We start from the raw sequence: 15,214 nt of genomic DNA, 5'->3' as shown, positions 1-15,214 counted from the left end.
TTTATATTTCGATAAAATTGGTTATTCGATTTTTGATTTGGTTATTCCCTTTTAATATTTATCATTGTTTTTTTATTGATAACTTTTTATTTTTGATTCTCCAATTCATTTATTTAATTTTGATTTTTTTTTGCCTGCATGTAATTATTTGATTTCACTGTCATACATTATTGCTCATGATACCTTCCTTAATGCATTTGAATTTGCCCATATGACCATACATTACAAGTAATGAAGAGGAAATGTATTTCAAATTTTAATATGTTGTACTCCCATTAATAAAATTATATATATAACAAGAGTAGACATTAAAAAAAACCATAAATTTTTAATTTAGTTATTGTTTATGATGAAATAAATTTTTAAAAATTAAGTTATCATTATCTATTGCAAAAATTAAATAACAAATTATATTAAAAGTTTATGGGGAGGTTACATAACACTAATCATTTTATTTTTAGCGATTTTTCAACATATTAACTATTTTATTTATTATTTCATAAATTAATTCATTTATGAGTAACGGTTATACAAATTTATTACTCCAATTATTTTTACCAATTAAACTAGCAATAGTAGTTAAAAATTAAATAAAAAAAATTTTACCTAAAAAAGGTTTAATTTAATTATTAATAGAGAGTGTTTTTTTTTCATACAAACTCATAATAATAGTTAGCACTCATGAAATTCTCAAGCAATATAAAAATAGGAATATCTAACATTTAATAGCATTAAACAATAAAAAAAATATCAAGTTCAATTAACATTAGTGGTAAAAAAATATTAATTTAATTATTATTGAAGGTTATAAAAATTAAATAATAAATTTATCAAAATGTTTCAAAATAATAATCATTTTATTAACATGTGAATTAATTGCTATTAACAATGCATATCAACGGCTATATCAAACCGTCGAGGGTTTCATCAAACCATCGACGGTCACATTTGTCCGCTACAAATTTAAGTGAGGAAAATTCGAGACAAATGATCACAATAAGGACTAAGGAGGGAACGTCAAAAATCTAAAATCAATATTTGAGAGTTATATATGCCAATAAATCAGAATTTATTAATTCAAAAAAGAGTATATATGGCAACAATTCAAATTTTATCTTTAATAATGAAATTTATAATTTATTATTTATTGTCTCTTATGTCATGTAATTGTGTGTAAATATTCATGTTTATGTTCTTTCTAAAGTATGTAGTTTTTACGGTTCAGTTATTTGAATAAAAAAATATCATTATTCTTCATATTTTTTGTACATGTTTGATGGTAATGTATAATTATAAGTATTTAATTAGATTTTCATTAATTCTAAAGATTTTTATGAGAATTACTAATGCTGTTGAAATTTGTGTATTCCAAAAGATTGGGTGAATTAGGTATTAAGAAATTTTTTCTTAGATTTAACTTAGAGCCTATTTATGTTATTATAAACCATTTAGGCTGACGCTTTGGGCCCCATCTCTACCGCCAATGGGTCCAATCTCCTGCAGCCTTTCTAGTTTGGACCAATCAAACAGAGAACTTGGTCATAGAAACGGACAGCTGTCGTCCACCGTCGTCATCGAAATTAAATCCCTCCCTCTGACCGTTCTCTAGTTTTTATTTTTAATTCCCCAACTTTCGTTTTTCCAAAATCAAAGAAACGTTATCTGGTTCCGACCTTGGGGCAGGAGCATGGGATCTCGTTAACGGTGATCCTCCGTATTCTTAACCGCCCGGCGCCATTTCTCTTCATTTCAAACTTCAGGGTTCAAACTCTCCCTCCCTCCCTCCCTCCCTCCCTCTCTCTCTCTCTCTCTCTCTCTCTCTGTTTGTTTCTGGGTCTTCAGTGGTGGATGATTAAAGGGAAGAATTGAATTGGGGGTATTGGGTCCCATGTGCCCATCTTTCTGCTTCATTCTCTTCCCAAGACTCCAAATCTTCAACAAGAAAAGTATTGGAAACCTTTGAAGGCAGCAGAACAAGTTAGCTATGCTTCGTTTCTACTTTATTTTTCTTTTCCTTTTATGGCACTGTTTTCTCCCCTCTTCGTTCACAATTCTTCTCAACTCTCTTTATTTCTTTCTTTTCCTTTAAAAAAAAATTCATCTACTGTTTCTGATAAGAATCTGTTTTTTGTCAGTTTTCCTATTGGCCGGTGTAGCTAATTCTACTCCACTTGTAATTTTCTGCTATTTCTCGTCTCAGAATCCTGCATCCATGGCTTGGAGGGTGAAATTTCAGAATTTCCAGAGAATCTTTCAGGTTTGTAGTCTTCTTCGTAGTGGGTTATGTTTTTTATTTACTTTATATTTTTTTTAGCCACTGGTTTGTAATCTTTCGGGTTTAGTTAATTAAGTTCCATTAATGGTTGTCTTTTTGAAGATTTTAAAATTAATATTCTGCTTTACTTAATATAGCTACTTACCCTTTCTCTCTGTGGTTTTAGTCTTTTAGATGTATGGCAAGTAGGTGTAGGTGTGGTTTTGTCTGATGCTTCTTTTTTTTTTTATTAATCTTTTCTCGCCGAATGAATAATGATGTGAACCTAAATATGGGGAAAATTGTTAAGATAATAAAATGGAAAATTATGGTGGATCTCTAGAAGGGTTGCACTTGCTTGTCTTATTACAGGTCTATGGTGTCCATGAAGCTCTCATCCCTTTTGGGCATGAGGGTTTGTTTCTAATTTTCGCATGATCAGCAATTTTTTCATTTTTTTTTTTTTTTTTGAAGTTGGAGGTTTGAGTTGCGCATGCAACTGTTTTTCAACTCCAGATTTGCTTAAGTTCTTTAATTGTGTTATTGTTCAATTACTGCTGATTTTTCTGTTTTTATTTCAACAAACCCAAGATTAACCAATTTAAAGAACAATAAAGTGACATTTTTATCCTGAATCTGCAGAAATTTTAATGCTTAAAAATAAAAAATAAAAAGAAAGGAAGAAAGAAATGTAGAGATACTTCCACTACTGTATGTGCAGTTTTTTTTTTTTTAAAAAAAAAATTCCCCGTGTCTATCTCAGATGATTCAACTTGGACGCAATTTTTTTATCAAGCAAGTTGTGGCATTCATCACAAAGATTATTTAGTTTAATAACATGCAAAACATAAGTTGTGTGCAATAATGATTTCCAAGCTAACAAGTGAGTCCAATTGTCCTGGGTTTCCCGGAAAAGGGAAAAAAATATCCTCTCTGTCTCGGGCCGTGCCCTTTTGCAAGAGATACTTCAATTACTAGCTGCATAGTATTTTCTTTGTGCTTTCAGCACTTTTATCTACCTGTACTTGTGGACTTCTGGCAGAACTCAATGCTTGACTGTTGCTATCAGTGCCAATCTAAGTTTGTGTTTCATCTTTTCAGGGCAGTGGCATGAGGGAGGTTGAGCTTGGTGCGCACACAATCAGATCTCATGGAGCCACTGTTGCAAGAGACCACATGCATGACTGGCTCATATTGTTGCTTCTTGTTGTGATAGAGGTCATTCTTTTAATCATTCATCCATTTTACCGCTTTGTGGGAAAGGACATGATGTCTGACCTTAAATATCCCTTGAAGGATAACACTGTGCCTGTATGGGCTGTCCCTGTAAGTTTTCCTTTACTGTTCGTTTCTAATTTTCCATTGCATGGAGATGAGTATAGTATGTTTGGATGCCACATAAAATTGAAAATTATTTCATTTGTTCCTCATAGGGGTAGAAAAAGGTCCGCTTTACTTTTTATAGCTTCGAAATAGCTTATTTCATTTTATCTGTCATTGGTCCATTTGTGGGATTTACAGTAGATATCATAAAGTTAATGTCAAAATCAAATATAATTTAAATTTTTGGGTGATGACTCCATTTCCCTTATTTTGGCCATGCATCTACTCAAAAAGAGTGGACATTTTGCTTTAGCCGTAAGGAGAAATAAATGCATGATTTCATTTGCTCCCTCAGTTGCCTAGAGCTTTTGTTGATTTGTTGGATGCAAACACTGTTGATGGATTTTCAAATTTTCCCTTTTATCAGATGTATGCTGTTTTGTTGCCCATTGCCATTTTTATTCTTTTCTATTTCCGTCGGAGAGATGTATATGATCTGCACCATGGTATTCTAGGTAAACATATTCTTCAGTCCTTAGGGAACCTTCCTCATTCATTATTTATTCTCCTTGCATGAGGAAATTTTATAGATATCTGATGACTTAATCTATCTGCAAGAGCAGGCCTCTTATTTTCTGTACTGATTACCGCGGTTATTACGGATGCAATTAAAAATGCGGTTGGCCGGCCTCGTCCAGATTTCTTTTGGCGTTGCTTTCCTGATGGAAAGGATGTATGTTCCACTTGACTTCTTTTGTACTTCTTTTACTTTGTACATCAATATTCCTTCTTTATTGCAGTTTCTAGTTATGCATATTAAGATTTTTTTTAAAAAAAAATTGAAGGATGATATGGATGGAACATCAGTTTTTTCTTCCCTGTTTTTCTTGTATCCCCATTAATAGGACAAGAAAACTGCCAAATTAATCCTGACTTTCTCAATACCAAAATTGCCTGATATATTGTTATAATTCAACTATGCCTGATTTTTTTATTAAAGTTGGTTTTTCTTTGTGAGAGTTGAGATGTTACTATTATTAGTAAATTTGCTAAGATAACCTGATGGTTTTTGTTTTAATGTGAATACATCAAAGCCTATCCGGAATTCTGGCCAACTTTATTGTCACTGCTAAAGTTCTGACCTTTTTGGCTTTATTGTTGCTGCTGAATTCTGGCCAACTTTTTAACTCTTTTTTGTTTTTAAATTGGATGTCGTTGATAATATCTGCCTGCTTTGATGCTTGAAACACAAAACTTTTCACTGATTCTTGCGGTTATCAACTGTTTATGTACTAATTATTATTTCATTTATCATCTTTCAGTCTTATGATCGGTGGGGAAACGCAATCTGTCATGGTGAACATAGTGTTATAAGGGAAGGGCACAAGAGCTTCCCAAGTGGACATACTTCGTGTAAGCAGCGCTTCTTGCTCTGTGCTTAAATATATAGTTTAAGCTGATGGATTTGAACAAAAGTTTGTGTTGAGAATGACAAAGGGATTCATGAAATGGAAAATGGAAATAACATCATTCACTGTGAGTTGCATGCTGCTTTGCTTAGCATGTTTAAAGCATTTTTCCTACTTCATTTTGTTCACCATGTTGAAACCATTTCTCCTACTTTTGAGAGAAAAACCAAAGCAACCTTTTGTTCTCAACAGGATGAACACAACTTCCAAAAGACCAATTAAACAACTTCCAAAATACCTTGTGTGGGACTTTATTCTTCCATTTATCTGATGAAATGTTGGATTTCTCTGCAGGGTCCTTTGCAGGTTTGGGTTTTCTATCACTTTATTTATCAGGGAAAATTAAAGTGTTTGATCGCAGAGGGCATGTGGCAAAACTGTGCATCGTTTTTCTTCCACTTCTCGCTGCATCTTTAGTTGCCATTTCTCGAGTGGATGACTATTGGCACCATTGGCAAGATGTGTTTGCTGCTGGTCTTCTAGGTTTGTCTCATTGCACTTGCACTTTGTCACTTAGTAGCAAAGAAAACTTAACCTAATGCTGCATTTGGGAGCATTGATTTCGGACCTTAGATTTGGATTTGGGTAGATTTGGACAAATTTCAATACAATTTTATATTACATCTTATCCAAATTCAAGGCCTCTCCAAATATAGGATGAAGGTTTTTTAATATTGACTTAGTGGCTTCTGTATGAACTTCTTACAGGACTTTTTGTTGCAACAATTTGCTATCTCCAGTTCTTCCCACCCCCCTATGATACAGATGGTAATGTCTTTTTTTCTTTTAAACTTATCATTGTTTATTGAATCAGCAATTAATGGCATTTCCATTTTTTTTTTTGTGCACTTACTTTGCAAATATTGTTGCGTTGGTGTCGCAGTTACCTTCAATGCTAATAGAATTTCTCCCTATTTTTATCTTTTGGAAATGGGTCCATAGCCCATAGCTTCTTCAACTCTAAAACATCGTTATTGTTCTCTTTTCTTTTCTTTTTTTTTAATGGCAAAATTTTTTGGACCTGTAAAATCCCTTTTATTTGATGTTACTATCTTTCCAGCAATGCATTGGTGAGTAAGAAGACAGGAATGTAATCATTTCAGTTGTTACTCAAGCCATCTTACCTTTATTAGAATTATTTTTTTAATAAATACATTTGACTATAGTAACTCTTGCACATTTCAACAGTTTTCGAGGAATCAGTACATATAGCACTCAACACAGCTGATACCATGGCACATGCCATTATCAGAATTCAGAAATCAATATAAATGAGGCCATTATTGAAATTTTAAAATAATCGCGACATCGACAAGCCAAACACTTTACATTAGTAAATGTTATGCATTTAAAAGCAGTGGGTTCATTGTCCTTCCTATTTTACAATTTGGACTTGTCTGTCTAGTTGAATTATCCCCAAATGTGGCGGAGACAGAGTTTGTATTTTATAAAAATGGAAGAACTACTTGGCACCAGGATGCTTCTGATGTACAAAATCAATTGGGAAAATATTGTGGACAAGTTGGAAACCTGCCACAGCTTGTCTGCAACCCTGGCTTATGGTTTCAGCTTTCTATTAATTTTTTTGGTGTCCTGTGGCATACAATTAAGCATGTATGAAAGCATTGGGTAAAATGCTGGACTTCTCTTTCCAAGAAAACCATAGGTAAAATATAATACTTGTCTCAGGGAGAGGCCTGCTGGTATTTTTGTTAGTTGTCTTCTGATTTTAATACTGAATTTCCATGAATGATGTACTAAGAGCCTGAGCTTCTACTTCTTCAATCTGTGGACTCCAGGATGGGGGCCTTATGCATATTTCCGTGCCTTGGAGGACTCGCAGACCAATGCGCAAGCAGTCAACTCCGCAAATGTGTTCAACATACAGGCCATGGAGACTCAGGTCATGAACACTGAAGCCAGAAGAAACACCAATACTTTCGTGTTACCCGTAGAGCATGATTCAGGCTCACCATTTGATGAACTGGAATCTGGGAGGCCATTTGGTGCATCCAGTGCCTGATTTTGGCCAAGTGTCTGACAAGTGACTTGGGTTTTTTTCTTTTGTGAATATGTAAATGATAGATTCATTTTCTTCTGAACCTTTGTTTAGGCAATTATTAAAATCTATTACTATTTGTGGGCAAACCGTTGCTTCAGCAATACAAAATGTTTGATCGACGATTATGGTGATTGTAGGGAAACATGAATGCATAGATAATCATGATTAGACAACTTTTTCTCCCATTCAGGATGATGCCTATTTGAAAATTCCATGTACTGAACAGTATTATTCTATTATTGGTGATGTTTGACACTCCACCCACCTAAAAATTGGCCTGACTAAGGAAAAACCATTATTTTATGATGATGCTGATCATTCATTCTTGTCATTTTAAGCTCTATGGAAAGTAAAGCATCGCAAACAGGATGCGGGCAGAGAGTGGTTTTTTAATGCTGCAAAGGTGGAAGAAAGCTTATCTTCATTTTTGTGAATCTAAATGGAGACAAGACCTCTTCCTAATGATTCATGGATGAATTATTTGTTGAGTAGCTAGAGCCTGTGTGAGCTGTGCCGCGTGCAAGCTAGAGTCGTGTTGAGCTGTATCCAACGATTTATTGTAATTCCTCCACCACCATTTAATGTAATTCCTTCAGCTATCTATAAATAGAGAGGTATGTGTAGGTGAAAAATGTACAGAGAAGAGAGATAGAATCAAAAAAGAGAGTGAGGAAGAGTGCAGAGAGAGCTGCTTGAGAGTTTGTATTTTTCTCCCGGTTTCATAGTGGATTGTGGTGTGCTCTGTGAACATAGGTCAATCTAGACCGAACCATGTAATTTCTGGTATCATATATTTTCTGGTGTGTGTTTTTTTTTGTTCATAGATTCCTAACAAGTGGTATCAGAGCTTGGTTAGGAGCAGAAACACTAGATTGGAGAAATTTCCCGAAAACAGAGCCCTGTCCAGTCTCTCGAAATTGAATTTTGAGCCACCATCACGTTCATCTCGTTGAGACAAAGCCAATGGTGCAAACCGGAGCTCGAAAGGAGCCTAGATGGTACCACACGTGCCAACACGCGCCATGTCGGAGTCGTTCATGTCTTCACACGCCGACGAGCTGCCAGCCACGCACTCCACATGTCTTCCTCACCTGGCCGCTTCGACCCGACCTAGTAACCTGCTCCAGACCCGGACTGTACCCGACCCGGATCCATACCGGTTGATCTAGATCTGACTAACCGACACGCGGCATCCCCATCAGTCACCACGTGGCAACCGCAGCAACTGACACATCAGCTCTGCCACGTCATCCAGTGGGACCCATAGAATCTACCAGAAGGTGGGCCCCACAGTGCCACGTCAGCAGTGGACCCCGCACCCTACCACATCAGAAGACGGCATTTGTTAATGGTGTCAGTGACGCTGTCAGGAATATTCCGTCCGTTAGAGGTATATTCCATTAAGTTTGATTGTATTTAACCAGATTTGACCGAGGGTTTGACTGGGTTTTTAAAGCCGTTTCGGAGCCGTTTTTCTGAAGAATTGAACCATTTTCAAGGTTTTTGACCGTTCCGAATCCAACCGTCCCATCCATTTGAGCTAATTTCATCTCTAGATCAATGAATCGAGATGTCGAACGAAAAGAGCTCAAAGATCGAGATGTTTAACGGCAACAATTTCAGTATCTGAAAGATGCAAATTGAAGATTACTTGTTTGTGAAGGAGTTGCACTTACCATTGAAGGAAAAGTCAAGATATATGAATGAGGACGAGTGGGACTTGTGAAATGACCCAAGAAATTTAATCAAGACCTCGTCGACGAATGTAGGGGATTCGTCGACGAAGGTAAATGAGGACCCCGTCGACGAAGTCACGTATAGTCGATGAGAAGAAGCCAAGGGGTTGTTTTCCAAGTTCTGAATTTTGTCGATGAGGAGATGGTGTTCGTCGACGAACCTCGTTCTTGACCTCGTAGACGAGATGACGTGGTTCGTTGACGAAGCCCAAAGTATAAATAGCCCTAAACTTGGATTTTTACGTAGAAAATTCAGCAAAAGTTCTCTCTCTCTCTCTCTCTCTCTCTCTCTCTCTCTCCTCTATAGTTCCTCCCTCCTCTCTGTTCGATTTCGGCCCTGTTAGTCGTCGAATTGACAATCTGAGACCACCATGACGCTCCTAGAAAAGTTCTCTCCAAACCTGCCAGAGCGGATCGTTGGTGGGAAGAACTTGAATTCCATCTCAAATTTAGGATAAAGTCTTTTATGCAATTTTTGGCTTTCTAGCAGTTATAAGAAATGTAGTAGTCGAAAAAATAATGATATTTTGGGATATATTATTTTCAGGGTATTGAGTGGGGAACACTGCGAGAGTAGGACCAGTCACAATAGGAGATTTTAGAAGGAATCAAGTAAGGGAAATATGTTATGCTAAGCAATTTTATGATTCAATACAAATCATATGTTTTTAGCAAATTATTATTCAGACCATATATACAATTTTCAGAGCCTGATAATACTGATATTTAAGTTATGTGGCATAAGTTAAATATTAGATTAGTATTGGATTTATATAATTTTCAGAATACCACGATTTATATTATATGAACAAAAAATTGTATTTTACAGTATTTTCAGAATACTATGTTATACAAACCTTAGAACCATAACATTCAGCTACTACAGTTAATCAAATATTTCAATTATTCAGTTATGCAGAAATCTCGGATATTCAGTTATTACAATTTATTCAGTTCAGTTTATATAATATTATGGTTATTTCAGTTGTTACAAAATCATGGTAAAAGCAGTATTTTAGAAATATTAGTTATTTATATATAGTATCAGACCCTGATGGACCATATTCAACCAACAGAGCACGGTACCGTAGCTATATACAGTTTAGAGTGCAACCACTACTCAGATAGTATATGGTATTTAGAAGTTGATCGTGCCTATGTTGTGGATAGGCTCCCCATCAAATATGGGTTGAGGGGGCCGATCTGACTGTTGGAGTTCAATTGACTTACCCTGGTCGGCTAGCCAGGTTAGGTGTTGCCTTCGGGCCATACAACCCTATCATGAAAAGTTAAATCATGACTTTTAGTTATCCATCCAGGGAATTTTCTCAGTTATTATATATACATGTGATCAGCTTTACAGGAATTAGTCTTACCTATAGATATTAGCAGTATTATGAATAAAATATTTTGAAAAATCAATTTATGTTAAGCAACATAGGTATGATTTATATTGTAGCAGGTATATAGGTTTTATTCAGTTTTTGTTATTTATGGTATTTTTCTAAATCAGATTTTACAAGCATGTAGCTCATTTTCCACATACTAGCAATAACATATTTCGTCTTACTGAGCGTTGTCTCATCCCAATAAATTGACATTTTTTCAGGTGATCCAGTTAAGTGAGCAGATCAGGCTCATAGATAGAGGGGGTTACAATGCAGGCTTGACAGTAGGGTGAGTCTTTTTGGAGAAAGGAGTACTTTTGTATAGTTCTAGTTCAGTTGTATATGTATATTTTGAGAGCATTTTAGCATTTTGGTATTGTGTATTTGTGATTATGATTATTTGAACTCAGCTTCTCGCTGCTTAAGTTGAAGGTTAGATTTAAACTAGAAGGTATTAGAGCAGTGTAAATTACAGTATAGAATATATGTAATTTTAAAAATAAAAAAAAAAATTCTAGCAGGTCATTATAGTTTGGTATTAGAGTCAAGTTGTTAGGTTCTATAGACTTTAGAGTGCAGTGGAAGCAATACTAGAGTATATGAAAGAATTTAAGGTTTGTTCTGTGGTCTAGGTACAGGATTTCTGTGGTGGTTTCTGTGTCTTTCCTGGGGTGATGATTTTAGGAAAGTCATAGTAAACTATTTTCAGGTCGTGTGTCTAGGTTACACGATTTGATTCTGAACTTAAAACAGGGGAGATAGTTAAGTATGAATGTGGGATTTCAATTGAATGAAATAGAATAGTTTTGCATAGGAGATAAGGTTCTTAAAGAGTGTTCTTTTTTTTTTTTTTTTTCAGGATGGATCTAGGAAGCAGTGGCACGAATGCTGGGGAAGATAGGTCAGGACCTTCCAGCATAGGAGGTGGAGATACTGATGTCATACTGCGCAGCATCACCTAGCTGGTGATGGTGAGATGGCCAGGAGCTTAGGGGAGCATAGCTGCACGATCTAGTAGTTTATGTAGATGAAGCCCAAATCTTTTGCTGGAGGGGATGACCCAGTTATAATTGAAAATTGGGTTTAGGAGATTGAAAAGACATTGGTTGTACTTCAATGTACGAATGAACAGAAGGTAGTATTTGCGACATTTAAATTGACTAGAGAGGCGGAACGCTGATGGAGATTAGCGCGACTGATTGATGAGAAGAGGCCGGTTCCAGTGCCAGTGATGTGGGATCAAGTCAAGGAGCTATTCTTTGAGCGATATTTCCCTACTATCGTTTGGAGCATGAAGGCAGTAGAGTTTATGCACCTAGTACAAAGGCAGATGACCGTATCTTAGTACGCAGTTCGATTTATTGAATTGTCGCGATTTGCCCCACATTTAGTACCATATGAAGAGAAAAAGACAAGAGAGTTTGAAGAGGGTCTGAGGCAAAACTTGTTTGAGCAGGTAATTGGTTTTAAAGCTCAGAAATTTGCCGAGGTTATAGATAGAGCTATGATCATTAAGAGTGGTATACAAAAAGGTATAGCAGCTCAGAGTCAGAGGAAGAGGCCTGCGCCTCAGGATTTTCAGGCTGGTTCCAGCAGGGGCCCATGAAGAGGAGGCCGTGATAGGGGAGATCAGAGGTAGACGACAGGACCTCGGGAGAATCAGGGTGTGCATACCTTCCCGATATGCCAGACATGCGAGAGACGTCACTTGGGAGAGTGCTGGGCAGGGAGAGATGTATGTTATCGTTGTGGGAGACCCAGCCACATGGCACATGCATGCCCAAGACCGCCAGAACAGGTTCTAGCTCCTAGGCCCTATAAGGGAGGATATCAGGTGCCTCGTGGAGGCCACTAGAGGAATGTGGCCCCGGCGAGGGTTTACGCATTGACGCCGGGTGATGCTGAGGCTGCTACGGATGTGGTGATAGGTACTTTTACTGTTTTATCACATTCCATTATTATTTTATTTGATTCAGGTGCTACTCATTCCTTTGTCTCTGCATCCTATATTAAATTATTTGGAAGTGAGACCTAGTTATTAGATATAGAATTGTCAGTAGCTACACCGTCTGGATTAGTGATGAGGTGTTAAAGGGTACTCTGAGGCTATCTAATAGAGATTCAGGAGAGAGTTCTACCAACTGATCTAATCGTGTTAAATATATGTGGGTTTGATGTAATACTGGGTATGAATTGGTTGGCAGTTAATCACGCCAGTATTGATTGCCGTGAGAAAGAAGTAATTTTTAGACCTCTGGTGTGTAGGAATTCAGATTCGTTGGTTCACGTCTACGTACTCCGTTGCAGCTAGTGTCAGCCGTGTAGGCGAGCAGATTGCTTCTGAATAGAGGTCAGGAGTTTGTGGCTTTTGTAAAGGAAGTTTCAAAAAATGAATTGAAGTTGGACAGTACACCAGTAGTATGAGAATTTTTAGATGTTTTTTCCAGAAGAGCTACCTGGGTTGCCTCTCGAACGCAAGGTGGATTTTGTTATAGATTCACCTCTAGGGACAACACTAATCTCTAAGATTCCTTACCGTATAACTCCATCTGAATTGGAAGAATTAAAGGATCAGTTGCAAGACTTATTGGATAAGGGATTTATACGACCCAGTGTATCGCATAGGGAGTTCCAGTGTTGTTTGTAAAGAAGAAGGACGGGTCTGTGAGGATGTGTATTGATTACAGAGAGATAAACAAGGTCACTATTAAGAATAAATATCCTCTGCCCCGTATAGACGATCTGTTTGATCAGCTCTAGGGTACACGAGTGTATTCCAAGATCGACCTCAGATCAGGTTATCATCAAGTAAGGGTAAAGGCAGAGGATGTTTCAAAGACAGCCTTCAGGACCAGGTATGGGCACTACGAATTCCTTGTTATGCCATTTGGTCTGACGAATGCTCCAATTGTGTTCATGGACTTGATGAATAGAGTCTTTCACCAGTATCTAGATCAATTTGTAGTAGTTTTTATTGATGATTTACTGGTTTACTTGAGGAGTTTTGAGGATCATGAGGTGCATTTGAGGCAGGTACTGCAGACACTTAGGAAGGAAAAGCTCTATGCCAAGTTTAGCAAGTGTGAGTTCTGGCTTGAGAAGGTTGCATTTTCGGGTCATGTGATTTCAGGAGATGGTATCTCAGTGGATCCCAACAAGATTGATGCAGTGATGAATTGGGTCAGGCCGAAGAACGTACAGGAAGTCAAAAGTTTGTTGGGACTGGCAAATTATTATCGTCGATTTGTTGAGGGGTTTTCAGCCTTATCAGGACCTCTCACACGTTTGACTTAGAAAAACTCCAGATTTGTGTGGGATGAAGAATGTGAGCAGAGTTTTCAGGAATTAAAGCAGCGGCTCGTCACTGCACCAGTATTGACGATTCCATCAGGAGATGATGGTTATGTAATTTATAGTGATGCGTCTTTGAAAGGGCTTGGTTGTGTACTGATGCAGCATGGTAGGGTGGTAGCATATGCTTCTAGGATGTTGAAAGAATATGAAAAGAACTACTCTACTCACAATCTGGAATTGGCTGCAGTGGTACACGCACTGAAGATATAGAGACATTACTTATATGGTGAGAAATGTGAAATATTTTCTAATCACAATAGCCTAAAGTACTTCTTTACACAGAAAGAGTTGAATATGCGCCAAAGGAGATGGTTAGAACTCATCAAAGATTATGACTACACCATCAGTTACCACCCAGGTAAAGCTAATGTGGTGGCTAATGCACTAAGCCGTAAATCGGAGGATACAACGCTAACAGTAATTCAGCACCCGATTCAGATGGACTTGGAAAGTCTCAGCGTGGAGTTAGTGGAAGATGATTCTTAGACGTTTATTGCCAGTCTGGTTGTACATCCTACACTATATGAAAGAATTAAAACTGCTCAAGGGGATGATCTAAAATTAGCAGAAGTAATAGCCAGAATACACGATCGTTAGGGAAAGGAATTCAACATTTTTGACGATGGTGCTTTAAGATTTCGCACCAGATTGTGCGTGCCTGTAGATGATAGCATTAAGAGAACAATTCTAGAAGAGGTTCACAGATCTCTATACACTGTTCATCTTGGCAGTACGAAAATGTATAGGGACCTACGAGAGTATTTCTTGTAGAGTGGCATGAAAAGAGAGATTGAAGAATTTGTGCAGCAGTGCTTGACGTACCAGAAGGTTAAGGCTGAGCACCAGAGATCGCCATGATAGTTGTAGCCCCTCTACATCCCTAAGTGGAAGTGGGACCACATATCTATGGATTTTGTTACTAGGCTACCGTCGGCGCCGTATGGTCAGAATGTCATTTGGGTAATTGTTGATAGGCTGACAAAGAAGGCTCATTTTCTGCCCATTAAGTTAGCTACCCTATGAACAAATTAGAAGAGATTTATATACAGGAGATTGTTCGACCCTATGGAGTGCCGGTATCTATAGTCTCAGACCATGATCCACGTTTTACATCTCGGTTCTAGAAGAGCTTGCAGGTGGCTTTAGGGACTCAGTTGGCATTCAGCACGACTTTCCATCCTCAGAAAAATGGTCAGACAGAGAGAACAATCCAAGTACTTGAGGATATGTTGCGAGCGTGTGTGTTGGATTTTGGGGGTAGTTGGACCCAATATTTGCCACTGATAGAATTTGCCTACAACAATAGCTATCAGGCTAGCATAGACATGACTCCTTATGAAGTGCTCTATGGTAGGAGGTGTCATTCTCCTTTATTCTGGAGTGAGCTAGGGGAGAGGCGAGTTCTGGGGCCAGAGTTAGTACAACAGGCACGTGATAAAGTCCGACTTATTTGAGATAAAATCAGTGCAGCGCAGAGTCGGCAAAAAAGTTATGTAGACACTTGCCGTCGAAAATTGAAATTTGAAGTGGATGATCATGTATTTATGAAAATAGTACCACTGAAGGAAATCATAAGGTTTGGGAAGAAGGGTAAGTTGAGTTCTACGTTTATTGGCTCATTTGAGATA

At 37.4% G+C, this 15,214-nt stretch overlaps 1 protein-coding gene across 7 annotated transcripts; it reads left to right on the top strand.

Annotated features, from left to right (window-relative positions):
* The first annotated feature begins 1,537 nt into the window (after nt 1–1,537).
* Nucleotides 1,538–7,233, top strand: LOC131153634 (lipid phosphate phosphatase 2-like). 7 transcript variants are annotated; one of them, XM_058106070.1, is made up of 9 exons: nt 1,538–1,977; nt 2,201–2,257; nt 3,356–3,580; nt 4,005–4,092; nt 4,201–4,310; nt 4,900–4,990; nt 5,341–5,529; nt 5,755–5,814; nt 6,846–7,233. In XM_058106070.1, the coding sequence occupies exons 2-9, from the start codon at nt 2,213–2,215 to the stop codon at nt 7,067–7,069; spliced, it is 1,032 nt and encodes a 343-aa protein (XP_057962053.1). In that variant the 5' UTR covers nt 1,538–1,977; nt 2,201–2,212; the 3' UTR covers nt 7,070–7,233. The 7 variants fall into 7 exon arrangements, with proteins under 7 accessions (XP_057962053.1, XP_057962055.1, XP_057962056.1 ...); XM_058106072.1 differs by having other exon boundaries at nt 2,136–2,257; XM_058106073.1 differs by having other exon boundaries at nt 1,574–1,761.
* The last annotated feature ends 7,981 nt before the right edge of the window (nt 7,234–15,214 follow it).

This window comes from Malania oleifera, chromosome 4 (genome assembly GCF_029873635.1).
Source record: "Malania oleifera isolate guangnan ecotype guangnan chromosome 4, ASM2987363v1, whole genome shotgun sequence".
NCBI lineage: Eukaryota > Viridiplantae > Streptophyta > Magnoliopsida > Santalales > Ximeniaceae > Malania > Malania oleifera.
The sequence above is the reverse complement of the archived record's forward strand: the minus strand, read 5'-3'. Positions and strand labels throughout refer to the sequence as shown.